The sequence below is a fragment of the Perca fluviatilis genome, chromosome 15, assembly GCF_010015445.1.
Source record: "Perca fluviatilis chromosome 15, GENO_Pfluv_1.0, whole genome shotgun sequence".
In the NCBI taxonomy this organism is placed as follows: Eukaryota; Metazoa; Chordata; class Actinopteri; order Perciformes; family Percidae; genus Perca; species Perca fluviatilis.
In genome coordinates this window covers 34,779,269-34,803,255 of record NC_053126.1, presented here as the reverse complement: position 1 = coordinate 34,803,255, position 23,987 = coordinate 34,779,269, and the positions used below count along the sequence as shown (strand labels likewise).

General features: G+C 41.1%; 2 protein-coding genes across 2 annotated transcripts in view; both read right to left on the bottom strand.

Moving 5' to 3' along the window:
- LOC120574909 (scavenger receptor cysteine-rich type 1 protein M130-like) overlaps positions 1–12,528 on the bottom strand; it is a 28,344-nt gene extending 15,816 nt beyond the window's left edge. Inside the window, exon 1 of the mRNA XM_039825416.1 lies at positions 12,298–12,528. Within this exon, the coding sequence (XP_039681350.1) occupies positions 12,298–12,415 (118 nt within the window). The 5' untranslated portion in view covers positions 12,416–12,528. The remainder of the gene's footprint in view (positions 1–12,297) is intronic.
- LOC120574900 (NACHT, LRR and PYD domains-containing protein 12-like) overlaps positions 1–23,987 on the bottom strand; it is a 280,762-nt gene that overhangs the window by 183,585 nt on the left and 73,190 nt on the right. The gene's annotated exons all lie outside the window — the stretch shown is intronic.

The following is a 23,987-nucleotide window of genomic DNA, read 5'->3' as shown; positions in this document are numbered from 1 at the left end:
ACTTTGAATATGTCCCCGTGGCAGTTGCAGGCAACCATCAAACGCGTACAACAAAACCGGCTCACATAAGGACCGACCCAGGAAAGGAAGACCAAGAGTCACCTCTGCTGCTGAGGATAAGTTCATCCGAGTCACCAGCCTCAGAAATTGCAAGTTAACAGCAGCTCAGATTAGAGACCAGATGAATGCCACACAGATTTCTAGCAGCAGACACATCTCTAGAACAACTGTTAAAGAGGAATACTGCCGAATCAGGCCTTCATTGTCTCATTGTCAAGTAGCTGCTAGGAAACCACTGCTAAGGAGAGGCAACAAGCAGAAGAGATTTGTTTGGGCCAAGAAACACAAGGAATGGACATTAGACCAGTGGAAATCTGTGCTTTGGTCTGATGAGTCCAAATTTGAGATCTTTGGTTCCAACCGACGTGTCTTTGTGCAATGCAGAAAAGGTGAACGGATGGATTCTACATGCCTGGTTCCAACCGAGAAACATGGAGGAGGAGGTGTGATGGTGTGGGGGTGCTTTGCTGGTGACACTGTTGGGGATTTATTCAAAATTGAAGGCATACTGAACCAGCATGGCTACCACAGCATCCTGCAGCGACATGCCATCCCATCCGGTTTGCGTTTAGTTGGACCATCATTTATTTTTCAACAGGACAATGACCCCACACACCTCCAGGCTGTGTAAGGGCTATTTGACCAAGAAGGAGAGTGATGGAGTGCTGCGCCAGATGACCTGGCCTCCACAGTCACCGGACCTGAAACCAATCAAGATGATTTGGTGTTAGATGGACCGCAGAGTGAAGGCAAAAGGGCCAACAAGTGCTAAGCATCTCTGGGAACTCCTTCAAGACTGTTGGAAACCCATTTCAGGTGACTACCTCTTCAAGCTCATCAAGAGAATGCCAAGAGTGTGCAAAGCAGTAATCAGAGCAAATGATGGCTACTTTGAAGAAACTAGAATATAAGACATGTTTTCATTTCACAATTTTGTTAAGTACATAATTCGACATTTGTTCATTCATAGATTTGATGCCTTCAGTGAGATTCTACAATGTAAATAGTCATGACAATAAAGGAAACCCATTGAATGAGAAGGTGTGTCCAAACGTTTGGCCTGTACTGTATGCATATGCAATAATAATGACATGTAAATAGGTCCATGTATGAAATGACAGTTAACTTAATGCAATGAATTAATGGCCATGCATTTTCCAGTTCATGTATTTTAACTTCTCTTCTCAGGTAACGTGGAAGGTAAGTATTTGTTATCTGATCTAGCATAAGTATACAGCATGGTAAGTAACTCAAGTAAGTATAATCATTGGAATATACAGCTAACTTAGCACGGACCTCAATAGGAATACTCCTTCAAGCTAGCTGCTAAGCCAAAAAGTGAAGCAAATAAAAAACAACATGTGTATTATATCTTCATCTAGCAACTGACAACGTTCCTTTTCACAGATTAATTTCACCATGAAAATACTCATTCTAATATTTTGTATCTTTACTTACGGACATATCATCTCCAAGGCTTAAACCAAAGGAGAGCACTGTTTTCACATGCACAAAGTAGCTTGCTCTTTGTTCAACTGAAAACAAAATGGAGAATGGAAAGCAAAACTTAAGAATACCATAGCTCTACCTAAAATGTCCACTAGAGGTCAGTATATGCAAAGCATAAACAGGGATAACAGAACACTCCCCGCCTGGTATATTAACAAGTATACCACTATTATTTAGTCCTTCTGTCCACTCTCAGACAAGAGTACAATAACCTCTGTAACAGGCCTGAGGTACGTTTTGGCAGTCCCTTGTTTCATGATTCTGACCTCAACCTTCCGCACCTTGTTGTCACAACTAGTTATTGCCTTGACTATAAGCCCAAGAGGCCACTCATTGCGCCTCACTTGACTTTCCTTCAGTAGGAAGACGGCACCTCGTTGAATGTTGGGTCTCTATCCTTTCCACTTCCTCCTCATCTGCAACGTTGCAAGATACTCCTTTCTCCACTTTTTCCAGAAACTGTTGGCGAGACTTTGGACCTGTCCCCACTGGCTTTTGTAGAGGTCTTTGAGCTCAAAGTCTCTGGGACGTTTATTATGGCCATGGCTTCTGCCATGGCTTCTGCCAAAAGAGTGGTCAATACCTCATGTGTGAGGCAAGTGGTTGAGGTTTTTAACAGGAGACCATCAAGAATACGTTGGACAACACCAATCATTCTCTCCCACACTCGTCCTATGTGAGATGAGTGAGGTACATTGAATGTCTAAGTACAGCCTTGGTCCATGAAGTAGCCTTTGATCTCTGGGTCATGAACATTCATTTTCAGTTCCTTGCAGGCTCCAATAAAGTTTGTGCCTCGGTCCGACCGAAGTTGCTTGACTGGTCCTCTAATTGACAAGAATCGACGCAAGGCGTTAACAAAGCTGGAAGTCGACATTGACTCTATAACTTCCAGATGAACTGCTCGAGTACTCAGACAGGTAAATATCACAGCACATCTTTTGCTTTCGGCACTGTTCCTTCTAATGTGTCGGGACGTGATACCCCATGGCCCAAAAACATCTAGGCCTACATGAGTGAATGGCGGATCCACAGTGACTCTGTCTGCTGGCAAGTTAGCCATTTTTTGCTCACCTAGCCATCCTCTCAATTTCCTGCAAGTAACACATTTATGGACCACACTGGAAATGAGCCTCTTGCCTTCAACGATCCAAAGTCCTGCTGTAAACCCTCAGTAAACTGACGACCTTAGTGAGCTACTTGGTGGTGGTAATGCCTGACCAGTAGAGTGGCGACATGATTGCTGGGATTATCAGGGAGTGTTTTTCCAGCTCTGATAAGTCAGTTGACTGCAAGCGACCTCCAACTCTCATCAACCCTTCCGTATTCATAAAGGGATCAAGTTTCTTAAGAGCGTGTTGGTTGGAGATTTCCTCTCCTTTTTTGAGACTGTCAAATTCTTCTTAATAGACTTCATGCTGTACACACTGGATGATGACTGTCTTTGCTTGTGAGAGTTCTGCAGTGTGCAGCTTGTTGCAGCAGTGCCAGCCTGTACAGTTCTCTGTACAAGAAGCCTGATAAAATGACCTTGCAATATGAGTAAGTGTTGCCATACCTCTCACGAGAGACTTCCATCTTGAGAAGTGTTCAAATCTGTATGACCCAAGCGACTGTTCTGTGACCTTTGTGATTAGGGCGGTCACTTGATGCCTTATCTCTTCATCCAATGATGGCTCCACAAGCTCAAAGGACCAAAGTACCTTAGGTGGGCTGCTGGAATGAACCTGGTCCCGTAATCAGCTGGATTCTGATCTGTGCTGACGTGATGCCACTGTTCTGGTTTTGTGGACTTCCTGAACCGGGTCACTCTATGTGCCACATACACGTAGAATCGCAGAGAGGTGTTGTGAATATAACTTAGGACTATTTTACTATCTGTGTAGAACTTGACTTCATGCAGTTCAATGTCACTCTCTTCTGTAATCAGTTATGCTAGTTCAACTGCTAAGACAGCAGCACAGATTTCTAAGCGGGGGACAGTGTGAGTAGGGTATGGTGCCAGCTTTGCTTTGCCCATGATAAATCCCACATGGCACTGGCCATTAGTGTCTATGACCCTGAAGTAAGCAACAGCTGCTATTGCAGTTGTTAATGCGTCGGAAAAGATGCATATCTCTCTCTTTTGAGTGCATCACAATAAAACTGGTATGTAGGGCCTATGGATTTGGAGTTTTTTGAGATCAGTGAGTGAATCACTCCAAGTTCTCCACTGTCCTTCCCTGTCTGCCGGTAAAGGTTCGTCCCATTCATATTGCTCTGAGGAAAGTCCCCTAAACAATGCTTTTCCCTGCATTGTAATGGGGGCAAAAAGTCCCAGGTGGTCATTGCGGTGAATAGCCTATTCACCGCAAAATGTTTTCCTCTCCATGTGAATGGCTTTACATCATTTGCCACTTGGAAAGTAAAACTGTCTGTCTGTAAGTTCCAACTCACCCCAAGACTTCGCTGGGGAGGCAGAGAGTCAACACTCAGATCAAGGTCCTTGGCTCTCTCCTCTGGAGGGAGCGCATCCATTACCTGGTCGCTGTTTGAAGCTATTTCGTGAAGCCTTATGTTTGACTCTGCCATCATGTTTTTTGATCATTTCAGTAGGTCAGTAAGTCCATCATCCACATAAAACTTTCGAAAGTTTCTCACCCAGTGCAGCTGCTCTTCTCAAGCCATAGATTGCCACAGCTGGTGAAGGGCTGTTTCCAAAAACATGCACCTTCATGCGGTACTCAATTATTTCCTTGCCAAGGTCATTATCCTGGAACCACAGGAATCTGAGATAATTTCAATGATCCTCTCTGACCTTAAAGCAGTAAAACATCTGCTCAACATTCACAGAAACAGCTATTTGTTCTCTACGAAAGCGCAGTAGGATGCCAAGCAGTGTATTATTTAGGTCTGGTCCCCTGAGGAGTGTGTCATTCAAGGAGACTTCAAACTGTGCACTTGAATCGAATACTACTCAAATCTTCACCGGTTTTTGGGGGTGATACACCCCAAATATCAGCAAGTACTAACACTCTTCACCTTGCTTCAGTGGTGGTACTGGTTCTGCTTGATCATTGTCTAACATCTTTTGCATAAAATCAACAAAATGTTCACTCATATCTGCCTTCTTCTGAAGTGTGCATCTAAAAGCTTGATTTCTGTTGTTTGGAAGAGAACATCTTGGTGAGCGAAATGGCAAGGGTGCCACCCAGTGGTTTTCTTCATCAATGTAGACTGTTGGTTTGTCACGATCTGTGTCAGAGGTCAGTATATGCAAAGCATAAACAGGGATAACAGAACAGTTGATCTTGTTGATTTTTAAATCGGCAATAAAGCAGGGGGTGTTTTAGGGCGTGGCTATGATATGATTGCCCTGAAAGTGTGTAATGTAACGTAGAGTGTAAGCAGCTCCTCCCTCACTCCTCCCTCTCGTCTAAAATTGTCACATCCACAACCATGATGGCTGCGCCCATAAAATCGATGACTCATAGCAGATCTCCACAAACCAATGGGTGACATCACACATGCTCTGTCCATTAATATTAACAGTCTAGGCTAAAACCCTATCATAATATAGTTCACATGTTAATGTCACCATGTCAATGTCACCATTTGGATGTTTTTAACACTGGGGCGAAAGGGGTTTGTTGTAACGTTACTCAACGACGCTGAAAGAAGGCTGTGGGTAAGGATGGCTGGGGGAATCTTAGGGGCAGCGAGGACGTCTGATGGCCGATGTTGTGCAGCAGCAGAACATCTCCCAGCTGCCTGGAATTATTTCCCCTTCACTTTTTGTAATTTTAACTAGTCGTTTTTGTGCCTAACCCCCCTTTTGTTGGGCTAATTTAGCTAACTGTAAAAAGACCTGATTGAAAAGGGGGGGAAGAACTTCGGAACGGAGGAGATTTTCGGCACAAACACTGGTAACCAATGGCGATTCTGGGGGGTGGCCTGGGTTGGCCGGGGTCACCCCTGAAAGCTCATTGGCCACACCTGTGGCAACCCCAGATCTGATAGGTAGTTGGTCAAGTTCGTCAACACAAGAAACAAGAGAAATGCTGTCAATCAATGATAACAGCTGATCAACTGATTTAGGGCCAGTTTTACATTTTAACTGACACAGTAATGGTCGTACTAAGGCTCTGAAAGCTGATTTCTGCTCAGCGAACGTTTGGCCATGCAGGTCAGGTGACCCATGAGAGGAGCACCCTGCACCTGCTGCTGGTCCGTGAAACAGGAGGACGGTCACAGTTACAACAGCAACAATACAACGATAAAAACGATGGAATCTGTCGATTGAGAGGTATGGTAATATAATGTTTAGTTATATCGTAGTTCCCTCTGAATGTGTAGGAAAACTTTATCTAGCACTAAGTAGCAGCTAAAAGTCTAACTCCACTGCACTAGCTAGCTTAGCGGCCTGCAAACCAAGTTAAGCATTGAACGTTAGCATTTTGTTTTTTTAATTGTTATTTGGATACCGCCATGAAATATGAAACGCTGTTTTCTGGACTGAAGACTGAGGGTGTTTGTTTGCAGATGTTCAATAGAGCTAATGTTATATTTTTGGCCAAAGAGTGGTTGAAATTTAGTGTGACAGTCTAGATTTAAGTAGCTATAACACAAGAACAAGCTGTGACTTATTTATTTGCTCTGTGATTTAAGGTCTGTTTAACGACTTTTTGCTCTTGGTGATAAAGGACTTTTTGTTTGTATCAATTAGCTCATCTTCACAGTTCACATATTTTTAGACGTTTAAATAGGCAGAGGCAGAGCAAATTGCATTCAAATGCAACAAATGCTTCAGATGCAATATGTGTTAATTGTGTTATTAAGAGTGAGTGGTAAGAGTGGTAGTTATGTAAAAATAAACCTTTGTAGATCCTCCTTTCTTTTTGACATTTTTAATGGAGTCAAAGCTGTTATTTAAGAGGTTCCAGAGCCCCATGAACACCTCTATTTTGCACACTGATTCTAACCCAATTTGACAATGATCCTGCTTGATGTTTGTAGTTATAGCCATTACTTCAAAGTGAATTGACTGATTTATTAAGTGATTGAATTACATTTCCCCCAGGGTTAGGTTTAAAAGAATATTTATGAAGAGAAGCAGAGATATTCAGAGCTTTTTCTTCAAAAAAGAAAAGAGTCATGGTTATTGTTTTTACTACTTCAGGTACTCTAGTGAGCAAAGTGATGGTGACGCCGATGACAGAGAGGCTCCTCATGTTGCACAAAGTACATGCTGCCCCACCTGACCTCACGGTATGTTCTGACATTTTATCTTTCAGTTCACACAACATTATGAGTGCCTTCCATTTAAATAACATGGAAGTTGTTATACTGACCACAAATTCACTTTGTAACTAATCATTTTGAATGAAACGTCATAAAAACTGAAGTAAGGACTGATCATGATTATTTTTAATTTACAGACGTTTCACAGTCAAGAGCAGCAGGTCCTACACAGCCTCAACTTAAGGTATTTCCGTGAACCATGTTAGGCAACAGGAAGAGGTCCTTCAACAGCGAGTGGTATAAACAACACCCATGGCTCGAGTATTCCCAAAGCCAAAACTCTGCCTACTGTTTTGCATGTTGACACTTCTCTTTGCCAAACACCCCAGCATCTTAACCATTTATGATTCTAAGTCTTAACTGTTTGATTTAAATAAACTTCCTAATGTATGCTGAATCAAAGCCAACGTTTCAATTTATACCTTCATCAGGGCCTTGGACATGAATACTGTCTGGGTTGAAAATCACTTTTTGCACATTTTCATACATCACAAGGCATCCTATAGAATGACATTATTCAGTCATCAGGCCATCATCTGTGTTACCTGTATTGTTACCTATGTTTGCTTTACTAATTTAAGTGCCATCTTGTGGTTAAATAAAAACACACCTGGCAAAGAACAAACCAAAAAATTCTAATTCCAGTATCTCCAACAAATTATATTTAAGCTAAAAATAATAACCTAAATAAACTAAGCATGTAAAGAACAACAAATATTTCAGTTTTATTCCTTACAAGCTTAGTTTATCGTTTGCTTACAGATACACTTTTTAATAAGGTCCTTTCTTTAAGCATTTTGGTGTGTTCTGTTGCCTGGATTGCTGTGTTTTTAATGTAACCACAAGATGGCGCCTCAATTAGTAAAACAAACACAAGTAACAATACAGGTGACACAGATGATGAGCTGATGAATGAAAAATGTTATTCTATAGGATGAGTTAAGAGCAGCTGGATTTTGCTACTCTAATCTGATTTGTGAAGAGACAAGGACTTCAATCCACTACAAGGAAATAGCTCTTAGAAAATTTGTACCCTATCCTGAACATAATTACTGATTCAAAATAGACATGTTAAAATAACCAGAGATACTTGAGGACTGTGATAGGTGGAAATGGAATAAAAAAATTACTTTTAACAGCATAGACACCTTTATTTGACAGTTACGAGACAGGAAATCATGGGATAGAGAGGGGATGTGACATGCAGCAAAGGACCAGGATTCGAACCGGTGTCGGCTGCGTACGTATACGCATTAAACTTCGCTATGCCTTGGCCGCCCCACACTAGCTTTGTGTCCCATCTTGGCCACCCCAGTAAAAATGTCCTGGATACGCCACTGCTGGTAACACTAACGGAGACGTAATGTTAGGGATGGCCGCTGTCCTGGCTCGCCTCCCTGGGGCAGATCCCATATGGTCGGTTTCCCGATGGTTCATTAAACTGTAGTTAGTGTCCTTATAGTATATATCCTTGATGTTCCACTTCCGGGATTGCTCCCGTGCTGCAGGAAATTCCGCTGGATGCATGTATTTTCCGTTTCCTTCTGCTTTTCGAATTTTTTATTCGGTGGATTAATGAGGACTATTTTTGACTGCTCTTCAGATCTCTGCATGGTAAATTGAGACAGCTAGCTAGACTATCTGTCCAATCTAAGTTTTCTCTCGCATGATTATTTTGTAGTATGCTTTGTCATGCTATGTCGAGTAGCCAGACCCTCCTTCAGCGCCCTATGGAGGAGGGTCTGGCAAAGCGAGAGTAGTGTCCTTTAGGCCCCGGTGCTGGAGTTAAGTGCTGGCTGGGCTTGGCTTGCTCTAATGATAGTGGCTGGCTGCTAGCTGGCTGGGGGCTGACTCTGGATGTGTCCCCGGGGCTGTTGTCAGCTCTCATCCCAACTAAAGTCTCGTAGCGCCAGGGGAGTGAGGCAGACAGACCGGGGTGTGCTAGCTGGCTAAAATAGCATTAGTTTAGTCATCTATCTATTCAGCTGTTACTGGTTAACTTATTCGTGGGTTAGCGCAGTGCTGTTAACCGTGGTCAAAACAATCATACCAAAACTAACTTTATAACAAAACAACAAAATATAAAACAGGTATAGTTGTTTTTAGACATAACGCAGAAATGTTACATATTGTTAAGAACGATTATTCATTTTATGTTCACTGGCAAGCGGCCGAAATGGGTTTCCTCAGGAGGGTGGCTGGCGTCTCCCTTAGAGACAGGGTGAGAAGCTCAGTCATCCGTGAGGAGCTCGGAGTAGAGCCGCTGCTCCTTTGCGTCGAAAGGAGCCAGTTGAGGTGGTTCGGGCATCTGGTGAGGATGCCCCCTGGGCGCCTCCCTAGGGAGGTGTTCCAGGCACGTCCAGCTGGGAGGAGGCCTCGGGGAAGACCCAGGACTAGGTGGAGGGATTATATCTCAAACCTGGCCTGGGAACGCCTCGGGATCCCCCAGTCGGAGCTGGTTAATGTTGCTCGGGAAAGGGAAGTTTGGGGTCCCCTGCTGGAGCTGCTCCCCCCGCGACCCGACACCGGATAAGCGGACGAAGATGGATGGATGGATGGATGGATGGCAAGCTAAGTACTATAAATATATTCAACTATTAACATTACTGTTATAGATGATAACATTACTGTTATAGATGATATCACTAATGATGTCACTGATGGGCTTACCTGAGCAGGTGAGATTCAGGTTGGAGAAAGAATAATATGAAATGATCCCTAAAATCTAAAAGGGTTAGGGGCTGGACGACATAACCTAAAATCCAAATCACGATTAATTGAACATTTTACCTCAATGATGATTAATGAACATTTTTTTTTGTTCACTGGCAAGCTTTGAACTATAAATATATTCAAATATTAAAGGTGAAATAGGTCAACATGGGTACATTACTGTCATAGATGATGTCATAGATGATGTCACTGATGGGCTTACCTGAGCAGGTGAGAGTCAGGAAGGAGGAAGAGTAATCTGATCTTGCACACTCCGTCAGAGCAGATCCAGACTTAACACAGTCAGACCTGATCAAACACACAGGTCTGACTGGGGACTCTTTTCTCTCTCCTAGAGAAACAGCAGAGCCACAGTCTAACTCTCTACAGGCAGCATCTGATGTCTTCAAGGTCCAGTCAGAGTAATCGTACCTCACTGGTCTCCATTCTCCCTGTAAACTGAACGCAGTTGGCGAAAATCTAATCTCCAGGTCCATTATAACACTTATAAAGAGAGACTTCGCATTTATAATCTGGAACTAAGAAATGCAAGGCGGTCCTTTTTCTCTGACATTATCGCCAGAAACAATAATAATTCACGTGCTTTGTTTGCTACTGTTGATAGATTAACTAACCCTCCAGTACCGGTAGCATCTGATATGTTGTCTACCGAGGCTTGCAATGACTTTGCCTCCTTCTTCACAGACAAAATTCAGAAAATTAGACAAACAGTCAGTGCCTCCATATCAAGTACAGGATATGTGTTGTCACAGTGTGCACACAAAACAAATTCCAACATGACACAATTTCATACGATCAACCTTAAAAACCTGGAGGACATTATACAACATCTGAAAACCTCCTCCTGTTGCCTTGATATTCTACCAACGGGTGTTTTCAAAAATGTTTTGAATTGTTTGGCTTCTTCTTCTACAGATTGTAAACACATCTCTGCTCTCAGGTATCTTCCCACAGGCCCTGAAAACTGCAGTCATCAAGCCACTCCTAAAAAAGAACAATCTAGACACGACACTAATGAGCAACTATAGGCCGATATCAAACCTTCCATTTTTAAGTAAAATCATAGAAAAAGCGGTTTTTCAACAACTCAACCTTTTCTTATCGCTAAACAACATTTTTGATGCCTTCCAGTCAGGTTTTCGACCACACCACAGCACTGAGACAGCTCTTGTTAAAGTCTTTAATGACATCCACTTAAACACAGATAGTGGCAAAATTTCAGTCTTAGTATTACTTGATCTCAGTGCTGCATTTGATACAGTAGACCATGACATATTGCTTGACCGATTGGAAAACTGGGTTGGTCTTTCTGGCTCAGTACTAAAGTGGTTTGAATCCTATTTAAAGAATAGGGACTACTTTGTGTCTATAGGTAATTATACATCTGAGCATACAAATATGACATGCGCAGTTCCCCAAGGCTCTGTTCTGGGGCCTCTTCTGTTCAACATCTACATGCTTCCACTGGCTCAGATTATGGAAAACAACAAAATAAGTTACCATAGTTATGCAGATGACACACTAATTTACATAACCTTATCACCAGGGAACTATAGCCCAATACAACAATTAAATATGTGCATTGAACAAATTAATGATTGGATGTGCCAGAACTTTCTTAAATTAAATGAAGAAAAAACGGAGGTGGTTGTTTTTGGAGCAAAAGAGGAACGATTGAAAGTCAGAGCTCAGCTTCAAACGACAATGTTAAAAACAACAGACAAAGCCAGAAATCTTGGTGTAGTCATGGACTCAGACCTAAATTTTAACAGCCACATTAACATAATAAAAAAATCTGCCTATTATCACCTTAAAAATATATCAAGGGTTAGAGGACTTATGTCTCAGCAGGATCTGGAAAAACTTGTCCATGCTTTTATCTTCAGTAGACTTGACTACTGTAATGGTGTCTTTACAGGTCTCCCTGAAAAATCAATCAGACAGCTGCAGCTGATTCAGAACGCTGCTGCTCGAGTCCTCACTAAAACCTGGAAAGTGGATCACATCACTCCAGTACTGAAGGCTCTACACTGGCTTCCAGTGCCTCAAAGAATTGATTTCAAAATACTTTTACTGGTTTATAAATCACTAAACAGTTTAGGGCCAAAATACATTTCTGATCTGCTACTACACTATGACCCACCCAGACCTCTCAGGTCGTCTGGGACAGGTCTACTTGTTGTCCCCAGAGTCAGAACTAAACAGGGGGAAGCAGCGTTCAGTTTTTATGCTCCACATATCTGGAACAAACTCCCAGAAACCTGCAGGTCCGCTGCAACTCTCAGTTCTTTTAAATCTAAGCTAAAGACCTATCTTTTTGATGTTGCTTTTCTTTAAATAATCTATTTTATTAACTTTAATTTCTTATACTGCACTGTAACTTTTATTCTTATACTGCACTATCAATTTTATTCTTGTTTTAATTTGTTTATTATTCTTGACTTTGTTTTTAAATTGTTTTTAATTGTGTTCTAACTGCTCTTTAATGTTTTATGTAAAGCACTTTGAATTGCCTTGTTGCTGAAATGTGCTATATAAATAAAGCTGCCTTGCCTTGCCTTGCCTGTTTAACCTCCAGTGTTCCTGCACAGAGACTGGCTCCTCCCACCAACCTAACAGGCTCTGAACAGAAACAAGAGAGCCATCAGCAAAATAACTAAGTGAGTTTCATTAGAACAGAAATTAACCAAATCAAAACTGCAGCTCTTCTTCTACCTGAGCAGGTGAGTCCAACAGCTTTTCCAGGTGAGCAGGTGTTTCTATCTGTGCCTGAGCTTCTACAGTCCAGGAGAGCAGACTCATGGCCTCCACACTGGAACTCTTTGGTCCTCATCGGAGCCTCCACTTCTCCGTAGAGCGCCCCTGGAGGACTGAAGGAGCCCCACAGCCAAGCTCCCTACAGACCACCTCTGCATCCTGCTGGTCAAAGTCATCTTCACACACTGAGGACCAGCGCTGGGTAGACTGGTTAGTCTTCACCTCCAGTCTGCCTGAGCACAGACTGGTCCCATTCACCAGCCTGACAGCTGCCAGTCTGGAGAGATGATAGAAGATAACATAGAGAGGATGAAAAAGACACTAAATAAAAAGATGTTATCAAACAACAACTCAGTGATTCAAACTTGACTCAGCATAGTTCCAACAGAAGTTTATCATTAAAGTGGAGGTATTATGATTTTCCATTTTTTCTGTCATATCTTTAATGTTATGTCGGATTTTCTTGTTAAACGTGGCCAAAACAATTCAAATAATGAGGTAAACATATTTTAAAGAAATCCCTGTGTGCTAAAACATTAAGATTTATGTTCTAAAAGGGATAAGCGCTCCAACAGAGCTTCTCAGACAGAGAATACTGTTGCAGCAGCCATTGGCAGTATGATAAAAATAGTTGTTTGAACATTAAAGCATGTAAACATGTTCTAGTAGAATCACAAAATACAAGTAGGAACCTGAAAATGCTATATAATTGTTCCACTTTAAAAAAAACATATTTATGACACCACAGACTGCAGCAATGTTATATCACATTTACAATTAATGATATATATTGCTTTCCATTTCTGAACACTTTCAATGTATTTTCAAACTATAACATGACATCATCATTTGCAGATTTCCCTGTTCTGTCCCTTCTGCTCATGTACTCCACAATCTTTGTTCTCCACACAGACAAGTTCAAATTAGAGCTGCACAATACATTGTTTTTATGGTGATGGCAATATCAACTTGTTGCAATAAACACATCACACAAGGCTGCGATGTGCGAAAGACACTCAGTCTTTTTGTGGTAGTTGAAAGAAAATATCAGCAGAAAACTGCACTTTAAAATATAACTGTCATTCTTTTTTTAGTGCTGCCTTTTATATTCAATTCAATGTTCACTTTGTTCAATAACAGAAAGGTGGACATGATTTCCTGTTACATGCTTTTATTCAACATTTTAGAAGAATACTCAAAGCAGCAGAACTGCGAACACTTTAATATCTGATTATTTATCACAAGTAATATCGTTATCGGCATATTTTCCTCATGTCGTGCAGCTCTAGTTCAAACGTTTCCAATCTTTCTTATTTTTCTAAGAAGATCTGTTATCCAGAGTAAAAACCTGATTAGAATATGATCCCTAAAATCTAAAAGGCTTAGGTGCTGGATGACATGACCTAAAATCCAAATCACGATTAATTGAACATTTTACCTCGACGATTAATGAACAATTTTCACTGGCAAGCTTTGAACTATAAATATATTCAAATATTAAAGGTGAAATTAGGTCAAAGACTTACAGAGTCAAAAAAACCACAAAGCAGCTGCTGGGTTCAAGAACCAGGGATAGACATCCATTGGTCTCCATTCTCCCTGGTGTTTCACCTCCAGTGTTCCAGCACAGCGACTTGCTCCTCCCACCAACCTGACAGAGTCTGGAGAGATGAAAGAAGATACAATAGAGAGAGAGAAAAGACACCAGACACAAAATAAAAAGATATCACAAATCAACAACTCACAGTTTTAAACTGGACTCAGCACAGTTCCAACAGAAGTTAACAACATCAACAACTGAACACATCTTTATAACACCACAGACTGCAGCAATGTTATCATCAAATTTACATTTAATATACACTAACTATTGTTTTCCATTTCTGAACACTTTCAGCCTGTTTTCTGCTCAGGTACTCCACAATCTTTGATCAGCACTTCCATACAGACAAGTTTGAAAGCTTTCAATCTTTCTAATTTTTCTCAGAAGGTCTGTGAGCCAGAATTAAAATCTGTTTAGAAAATGATCCCTAAAATCTAAAAGGGGTAGGGGCTGGACTATATGACCTTTTTATGCACATGATGATTTTATTACACCTCAGTTATTGTTCTACCTCATGGTCGCAGGCAAGTCCATATGTGACTTAACCATAAGAGAGACTCTTTCTGTGACATGGTGCAACCATTACAGGCCAGTCGATTGTTCACTAGAAACACATTTGCAGGGAACTGTAAAATATCCTTTAGAAAAACCTCCTTCAGCCAGACATCATCGTCTATTAAGCTAAGGCATGGAATGAGCTGCCCATTGAGCTAAAAGCAATACAAAATAAGCTTTTTAAAATTAAACTAAAAAAGTTTTTAATTGATAATCAGACCTGTAGTCACATATAACGATGGGGCAGCGTGGGGTGGTGTATAGGCACGTGGGGGGTAGAGATGTAGGTGTCTTGTGTGTTTATGTGCTTTATGTATTTTAATTGTGGCAATGTTTAATGTTTGTTTTAATGATGTTATTATGTTGTAATAATGGAAATTAGCAATAGCTATAAATGCTGTGATGCTGTATGTTGGAGATTTGTTGCATAAATGTCTATGTCTATGTCTATCTGTCCCTATTCAAATAAATCACGATTAATTGAACATTTTACCTCGATTACGATACAATAAACTAATTAAAAAAATGTGTTCACTGACACGCTTTGTTCTATAAATATATTCAACTATTAAAGGTTGGATATATTTTTTCTAATGAAAGAGTGCATATCTAAGCTTTGTGATTTTTAAATAACGTCCTATCATTCAATCTCTCCTTGTCTGGCCTTATGTACTTTTTCAACCATCCCTCCATCTGACTCTTTCTTACTCATGCCTCCTAACGCTGCCACACTGCATGAAAAGTTGGATTTTTGTCAGTAAGCGGCACTGTAGATTGTCGTGGAACTTCAGGTTTACGACTGCACACGGCAATTTACAGGCAACACCGAAAACTGCCGTGAATTGTCGGAAATTGACGTGGGCCTTGCTTGATAGTTGTCCCCCCATGACCCCCCCTCCCTCTAATTCTAGGGGAGACTTTAACATGTAAATGAAAATGCTGTGAGCTATACAAATGCAAATCAGTGTAGCAGCAGGGGGAGTTTTACCCCAGGTGACATTTTTCTAAAAGGTATTAACTTAGGGGCCATCCACACGGAAACGTTTTTTTGTGTAAACGTACATGTTTTGCATCGTTTGGGCCGACCGTCCAAACAAATCCTGTAAACGCACTGCCTGAAGACGCACTTTTTTGAAACCTGGTCTCAGGGTGAAAAAATCCGAAAATGGCTCTCGTTTGGCTTCGTTTGGACGGTAAATACGAATATGTATCGATGATATCATCGCCACGCCCCTCTTTTACACCCTCTCTTACCCACGGCCTCTGACGCACACAACTGCGGTGAAGCTAAGCGAGCATATCCCATCTCCATGGTCAAACGAGCTCACTTCATCTAAATACTTTGTCTCTGCTCCCTGACCCTTCCCTCTGGATTCTACACAAGATATATCGCTAACGTTATGTAGCTAGCTAATGTTAAACATCGCTAAAGTAGCTGACCGCTCCAGCAGCTAAGTAACGTTAATGTTAGCTGCTATGGCTATCTGTTTATAAAGTGGAAGTAGACAACTTATCAACTAGCTAGCTAGCTAATGTGTCTGCTTATCAACTCCTTGAACGGATTATAGTAACTTTTACCACGACTTATTGTAGAAAGGCTACTGCAAGAAAAACGTATAGCTAGATTATCAAAAAGACATCATTCATGGATCATTGATGTTTGTTTGACTGCCGATGTAGCTAGCTCGCGCGCTGCAATCATGCAAAATAAAAAGCAATCCAATAGCACATTATACAATGTAAACAAAGACACGTTTTCTTGCGGCAGTCTTTATAAAATGAGCAGTGGTGAAAGTTATTATAGTCCATGGATGTATTAAGAGAACGTTAGTCTAGCTAGTCATGTTATGATGGGAAGTGGAAGTTAACTATGCTCTTCGTCTCTGTTTTTTGGTGAATTTCTGTAGCAGAAACAGCGCCGCCTATAGGCCTGGAATAGGAAGTAGCGCGTTGAGTCATTTACAAATGGATTCGTTTGGACGCAACTATTCTTGAAACGAATCCAGGGAAGACGGGTAAAAAAAAACATTTTGGTATGTGTGGACGTGGCCTTAATTTTAAGAAAATCTCTTATAATAGATCTTTTTATAGTAGACTCTTACATTTTTGCTTGAATTGATTTATGAAAGTATGCCAGATTAATTACTGTGTATGTCATTAGCAATGACCAATGTTATGTAAAATAATTTATTTCAACAATTAATTTTAATCAAAGGTGAAATGTGCATTACATGCAAACAACATCACAGTCTCCTGGAGGTCAACCACTGTGCATAGTGGCATGACTACAGTGGCCTTTCTTTGGTCTTGCTCATCCAACATTGTCTGGTGGAATGGAGACAGAGGCACCACTGTACAGTTTTCTAAGAGAAGTCTTTCGGCTGACACCAAAACACTGTGCTTCACATAAAGCATATCAGCTTTGTCATTGCATGGCAAAGTCCGAACCATTTGTCTTCTTAAAATACTGGCAAATTCAGCACCATATTCACATGTCCATGGCATATGAAGCTGTTGGCTCTGTTGAAATGGCCTTATAATCTAGACTTCAATTGTCCTATTGGTATTAAGCTTTCCCAGTATTCCATTAAAACTCACTGTAATTCACCTCCACACCAGTGTGTGCGCTGTTTGCGCTCTGCTGGTTAATCTGCTCCTCTTTGTCTCTCTCTATCACTCTGCCCCGCCCCCTACCCCCTTCACTGCTTTGATTTGAAAAATAGTGGAGGGAGATGAGTCCGAGAGTTAGAGCAAAAGCTTCCAAAGTATGGGAGTATTTCAGGCCAACTGGTAAAAGAGTTGTCTGTACACTTTTTCTACGTTTACACGTGGCCGGCTATTTTCATAAACGGACATTTCAACCTCTCAGTTTTCAGAAAAGTGTTCGTTTATATGTACCCGCTATATGCCGTCAACGCCGTCAAGAGCATGCCAGACCTGTAGGTGGCAGTGTAACGAGAAGATCAAGCCCACGTTAGCCAATCAGAATCCCGACAATAGCAACAACAGCAACCAATCACGTCCTCTTTCGCTGCCTAAACCTCTGTTTGTCTCAGTTTACATGCAAACGTGCAAACGAAGTTTTCCAAAATCTCCACTTTGGCCGGAGTTTTTAGAAATAATCGTTTTCTGTGATAAAAACAGGGTTGTCGTGTAAATGAGAAGCCAAACCGCAGGAAAATATCTGCATCTTCCCTTCGTGTAAACGGGGCCTTTGTCAAGAGTTGTTCAAGACGTACGGAGCGTTTTTTCTCTCCTCCATATCACTACCAGGGCTCCGTAAAGATGCCCACAGAAAAGGAAAATACAATGTAAGTATATCATTATTAATGAAACGGTGAGCTAGTCTGTACTGTTTAACTCTTGAGAAGTACAATAACTGTCTTTGGATGTTAAACAGGCTACTTAGACTTGGCAGCAATGTTTTAAACTCCACCATGCATGCAAGCTTAAATGCTAGCAGCACAGCTGTGTACCTGTCTGCTTTCAGCGCCATTCATTAGATCTAAACGGGTGAGTTGCTTTATAAAAATAAATTTTTTGGTCTTGTAATTTACAGGAAGCACTACACCATCTTCACAACTCGGAGACAAATTGTAGCTGGCGCTACAAACCGAAACTACGAAATACGAAACCTGCAGTTCATCGAGTAATCAGCGCCTTTCTCCACCCACTATGCCGTAAATTGCACACATTTAAAAGCGCAATGGAATGGGCCTCTTTCTCTCTTTCTATTATCGATCAGCCACCACCTCAGTCAAAACAGCAAAAACAAAGATTTACCGATAACGAAGTTGATCTGCTTGTTTATGAGGTTACAGCAAATTTAAATACTATACAAGGCCAGAATTCCACACCGACACAAAATAATGCCATCTGGACCAAAATTACAAATAAAATTAAAGCTGCGAGCAGCGATGGACGGGCCCTCGCGCCTCTGCGTGCGTCGGGGTTACCGGCGGACGCTGCTCCTTGCGACCGTGCATTCCCTCGGCACTCAGACGCTGCAAATCATCACCAATGAAAAGGGAACTCCCTGCCGAGTTCAATGATACCTCACGCAAGACTCTACGTCATAGGGTTCATCAGCTGTGAAAGGGGGCGTGGCTAAAGCATAGGGGGTGGGCCAAACCATCACCAATGAAGAAGGAACTCTCTGCTGAGTTCATTGATACCTTACACAAGGGTCAACCTTAAATGGTTCAAATGTTATGAAAGGGGGCGTGGCTAAAGCATAGGGGGTGGGCCAAACCATCACCGATGAAGAAGGAAGTCTGTGCTGTGTTCAATGACACCTCACACAAGGGTATACCTTAATCGGTTCAAATGTTATGAAAGGGGCGTGCCTAGATCTTAGGGGGCGGGTCAAACCATCACCAATTAAAAAGGAAGTCTGTGCTGAGTTCAATGACACCTCACACAAGGGTATACCTTAAACGGTTCAAATGTTCAAATGGCCTGAGTAAGTGGGCGTGGCCATATTATAGTGGGCGGCTCAGTATCCCATGTAGACCACACATTCTGAGTTTCATGCAAATCGGATGACGTTTGTCATATAAGGCGCATTTCATGTTGCCAGCAGGGGGCGCTATGACCAAAAGTAAATTTTTGCCTGTCGGTGTCCTCAGGCCTGGACCCTTGTCAATTGCGAGAAATTTCGGGCAGATACGACAACGTACACTCAAGTTACAAAAATGTTTTTGTTCATCGCTAAACACTCAAAATGGCCACCATGCCACGCCCACACCGTCTGATGAAAAGTTTTTCTTTTAATAACTTTTCATCGTTAAGGTGTTGAGATGATACAGACCAAGTTTGAAGTCCATCGGATGAAAACTCTAGGAGGAGTTCGTTAAAGTATAGCAACTTGACTTTTAGGCCTACTTCCTGTTGCCACTAGGGGGCGCTATGACTTTAAGTAAATATCGGCCTTTATTTGTCCTCAGGGTTGGACTCTTATGAATCGTGACAAGTTTCGAGCCAGTTGGACAATGTACACTCGAGTTACACCCACTTCCTGTCGAAACGCACAAAATGGCCGCCCCGCCACGGCCACGCCCTATGACGAAAAGTTTTTCTTTTAACAACTTTTCATCTTTAATGTCTTAAGATGGCACAGACCGAGTTTGAAGTTGACCGGATGAAATCTCTAGGAGGAGTTCATTAAAGTACGACATGTGGAAATGGCCAAAATCGCACTAATTTCGAACTTTGAAATCAAAATGGCCGACTTCCTGTTGGGTTTAGGGTATGGCTCCAATGACAGTTTTTGTACGTCTTGACATGTTACAAATGTTTATCAAGTTTCGTGAGTCTACGTTAAACGCACTGCAGGGGCTAAATTTTTTTTACTTTGTAGGGCCTAGCGAGACCATTTTGGACGAGCCATCGCCCCTTAAAATACGTAAATTTTCACCAGACTTGATGCGACCGCCAAATTTGGTGAGTTTTTGAATATTTTAAGCCCCTCAAAAAGGCAATTCATTTGACGAAATAATAATTCCTTCAGTTTCAATAGGGCCTTCGCCGCTGTCGGCACTCGGGCCCTAATGAAAGCAATATACTCGACCAGCAGACAGGTGGAAGAGGTGAAAAAGAGGTGGCAGGATGTTAAACGGCGTACTAAAGAAAAAGTTGCATTTAACAGGGCACAGGCCAGGAAAACTGGTGCAGGTCCCCCAGAAGTATGCAAATTGACCACAATTGAAGAGGTTGTGCAGCAAACGCTGGTTGCTGAACAGGTGGAAAGCGTGGAAGGAATCAATACTGCTCAGACCACATTAGAAAATGAAGGTAAGTCTGATTAAGATTAAGATAAGTAGTCGTGATTGTAAATGTACTGTTTATATATTTATATTTTTTTTTAGATTGATATCTATACAAAATATAATATTCACCCATCCAATACCATTGCTGATATTAAAAAAAAGTGACCAGGATTATTGCAGAAATTCCTTTTTTCCCCTTTAGCAAGCACATCTTCAAATGTTGATGCTACTGCATCGGCATCCTGTGAACCTTCTACCTTGTCACTACCCTCTGCATCCACATGTAGGATGAAGGTAGAAGACCGTCAACACTCTAAAAACTCCTGGGTTATTTCTTCAACCCAGTTTCTGGGTTATTTGTGTTGGCTTAAAACGAAGGGTTATTTTTTCAGAGAGTAACCATTTTCTGGGTTATAGGGCTAATATTTTGACCCAATTCCTGGATTGTTTGGGTTGCTGGGTTAGAGTAACCCATGTTCTGGGTTATAGGGTTGTCTCTCTCTCTCTCTCTCTCTCTCTCTCTCTCTCTCTCTCTCTCTCTCTATATATATATATATATATATATATATATATATATATATATATATATATACTATACAATGTGTTTCTTTATTTTCATGACTATTTACATTGTAGATTCTCACTGGAGGCATCAAAACTATGAATGAACATATATGGAATTATGTACTTAAAGTGAGGGTTCGGAGTAATTCACCCTAGGGTCCTTTGCACCATGACCTCGAGCCAAACACCCCCCCAGAAGCTTTTTTCACCTGGGTCTAACATTGGGAGAGTTAGCGTAGAGTAGGGTTATCAGCTGAATAGCTTAGCGCAGGGGCTTATGGACCCACGTTTGTATCTCGTAAGTTACCCCACTAATAATGCCCGAAATGATACCAAACGTCTACAAGTAGTACAAATAGGTTATGCTCTCATAAAACGATGGATTGGAAAGTTTGTAAGTACACCAGAAGTTTATGTAAATAACACTTGCCTGCTGGCTTCTGCTCTCTGCTGTTGTTGTTGCTGCTGTAAGACAAGTGCTTAGGGCCGTCTACAAATTAAAACACCGAAAAGAGATGTAACAAATATATTTTTTTATTTTACTTTTTTTTTAAAGTAAGTGCTGTAGTATAACTAGCAGGAGACAAGTAATAATTGAGGTAAGTTTGGAGACATTACCTTATTTAATCATTAAATGAATAAGTATTTTTGTATCTCTTTTCGGTGTAGTAATTTGTAGACGTCCCTAAGCACTCGTCTAACTGCAGGTAGCAGCAGCAACAGAGAGCTGAAGAGAGCAAGCAAGTGTTCATAAACTTCTGGTGTACTTACAAACTTTCCAATCCATCGTTTTATGAGAGCATAACCTATTTGTACTACCTGTAGACGTTTGGTATCATTTCAGGCATTATTAGTGGGGTAACTTACAAGATACAAACGTGGGTCCATTAGCCCCTGCTCTAAGCTATTCAGCTGATAACGCTACTCTAGCTAACTCTCCCATTGTTCGACCCAGGTGAAAAAAGCTTCTGGGGAGGGTGTTTGGCTCGAGGTCATTGTGCAAAGGACCCTAGGGTGAATTACTCCGAACCATCACTTTAACAAAGAAGTGTGAAATAACTGAAAACATGTCTTATATTTTAGATTCTTCAAAGTAGCCACCCTTTGCTTTTTTGATAACTCTGCAAACCCTTGGTGTTCTCTCAATGACTACGTTTACGAGCTGTCAATTTTCAGGTTATGGTTGGGTTAAGGTCACTATTCGGGTTTCTGAAACATTCGGAATAACCCGTTTACATGCGTGAGCAGAGAGAGTTACTCCTGTATACATGGCATTTGTAATCAATTGGCAATATCCCGACGTAAACGGCGACGCACGGTGACGCACGTAACTTTTCAGTCACCTTCTTATAAATCTCACTATCTCGGTACTTTCTGCCGTCAACAAAAGACATTATATTCATGGTTTTCACCACACTAATGAAGAAATTGGTTTCCTCCTCGCTCCAAAAGTGTGGTGCTGTGCTGCGTCTTGCCATGTTTACCTCTACTTCTTGTTTACTTCCCGTATACTGCGCGCAGGTTTTCTGGTGCATACAAGAAGTTCCTCTACTCAAAAGACCAAGATTCCTTGCGAATAGAACATGCGTAGAACACAAATCAATGTTCCTTTTGATGGGGATATGCCGATACTTTTACATGACCAAAATTTCGGGTTAGAAAAGGGGTAACCCAGGGATCATTTTCGGGTTTTTAAAAACCGGAATATGAGCATATTCGGGTTTTTGCCGGTGTTTACGACCGGGTTATTGCTAATATTCCGGTTTTGAACGGGTTATTGGCTGCATGTAAACGTAGTCAATGAGCTTCATGAGGTAGTCACCTGAAATGGTTTTCACTTCACAGGTGTGCTTTGTCAGGGTTAATTAGTGGAATTATTTTCCTTATTAATAAAAAAGCAAAGGGTGGCTACTTTGAAGAATCTAAAATATAAGACATGCATACAATACAAGACAGAAGGTGTGTCCAAAATTTTGGCCTCTACTGTATGTATATATATATATATATATATATATATATATATATATATATATATATATATATATATATATATATACATAATGTATTTTTTGTTGGAGGGGTGTATTTTATGGAGTTATTATATTATCATGTAAACATAGTTTATAATATGAACAATCACACTTGTGTCATTTGTAGGAGAAATAAAGTGACACACCCTCTAAACATGGATATATTAACTAAGAAATAGAAGAAATAAGTTCATATATTAAACCCTTGCCCCTATAACATACACATACGTCTGCCAGAAATTCAGAAGAAGAAACACCTCCTTCCCTCTCTACCCCCGTAGAAGAACGCCCCCCGTCTCAGAGGAGGGGCGGGACTGTTGATACAACGTATGTACATTCGTCATTTCAGAGCGAAGGAACTACTCATCCCATAAACCACTGCACACTAGATGAGTAACTTAGTATTTGAAGTAATGCAGGAAGTGAGCATTTAGTTTCCATGCTTATTGTCTTTCCACAATGTTAGTGAGTAAATCTACTGAAATGGCCACCACACTATAATAGAGGAGTGGGATGCGTCAGATGAGAATGCAGAGGTTTAGATTTATGGCTGTAACAAAAAAAAAAAAAAAAAAGTCCATCTGTATGTCTTTGCCAAATGCAAACCAGTACAATACATTGATGGGCAGGGTCATCCCTTTTTTCCCATATCATTTTGGAGGACTTAGTTAGGTTATTTGTGACCCAACTCCTGGGTTAAAAAGGGCCCAGGGCCAACTAATTTCTGGGTTATTTCAACCCAGAAAATGGGGTTTTTCTTTTGACCCAGAAGTTGGGTTATTTTAACCAAACATTTGGTTAGGTATTTAACCCAGAAGTTGGATTATGTTAACTACACTGTTGGGTTATTTTAACCCAACATTTGGGTCAAGTATTTAACCCAGAAGTTGGGTCAAAAAGAGTAACCCAATTTTCTGGGTTGAAATAACCCAGAAATGAGTTGGTCCCTTTTTAACCCAGCAGGAGTTTTTAGAGTGAAGGGACCAAATGATGTATTTTTGCTCCACGAACAACTGGCTCATTTTTAAAGAAAACAAACTGGGCTGCAAAACATGTAGCAGCATCCCCTCACTTGCTGGCCAGACAGAGAGGGGACTAAAGCTGTCAAGAGAATGACAGAATCACTCA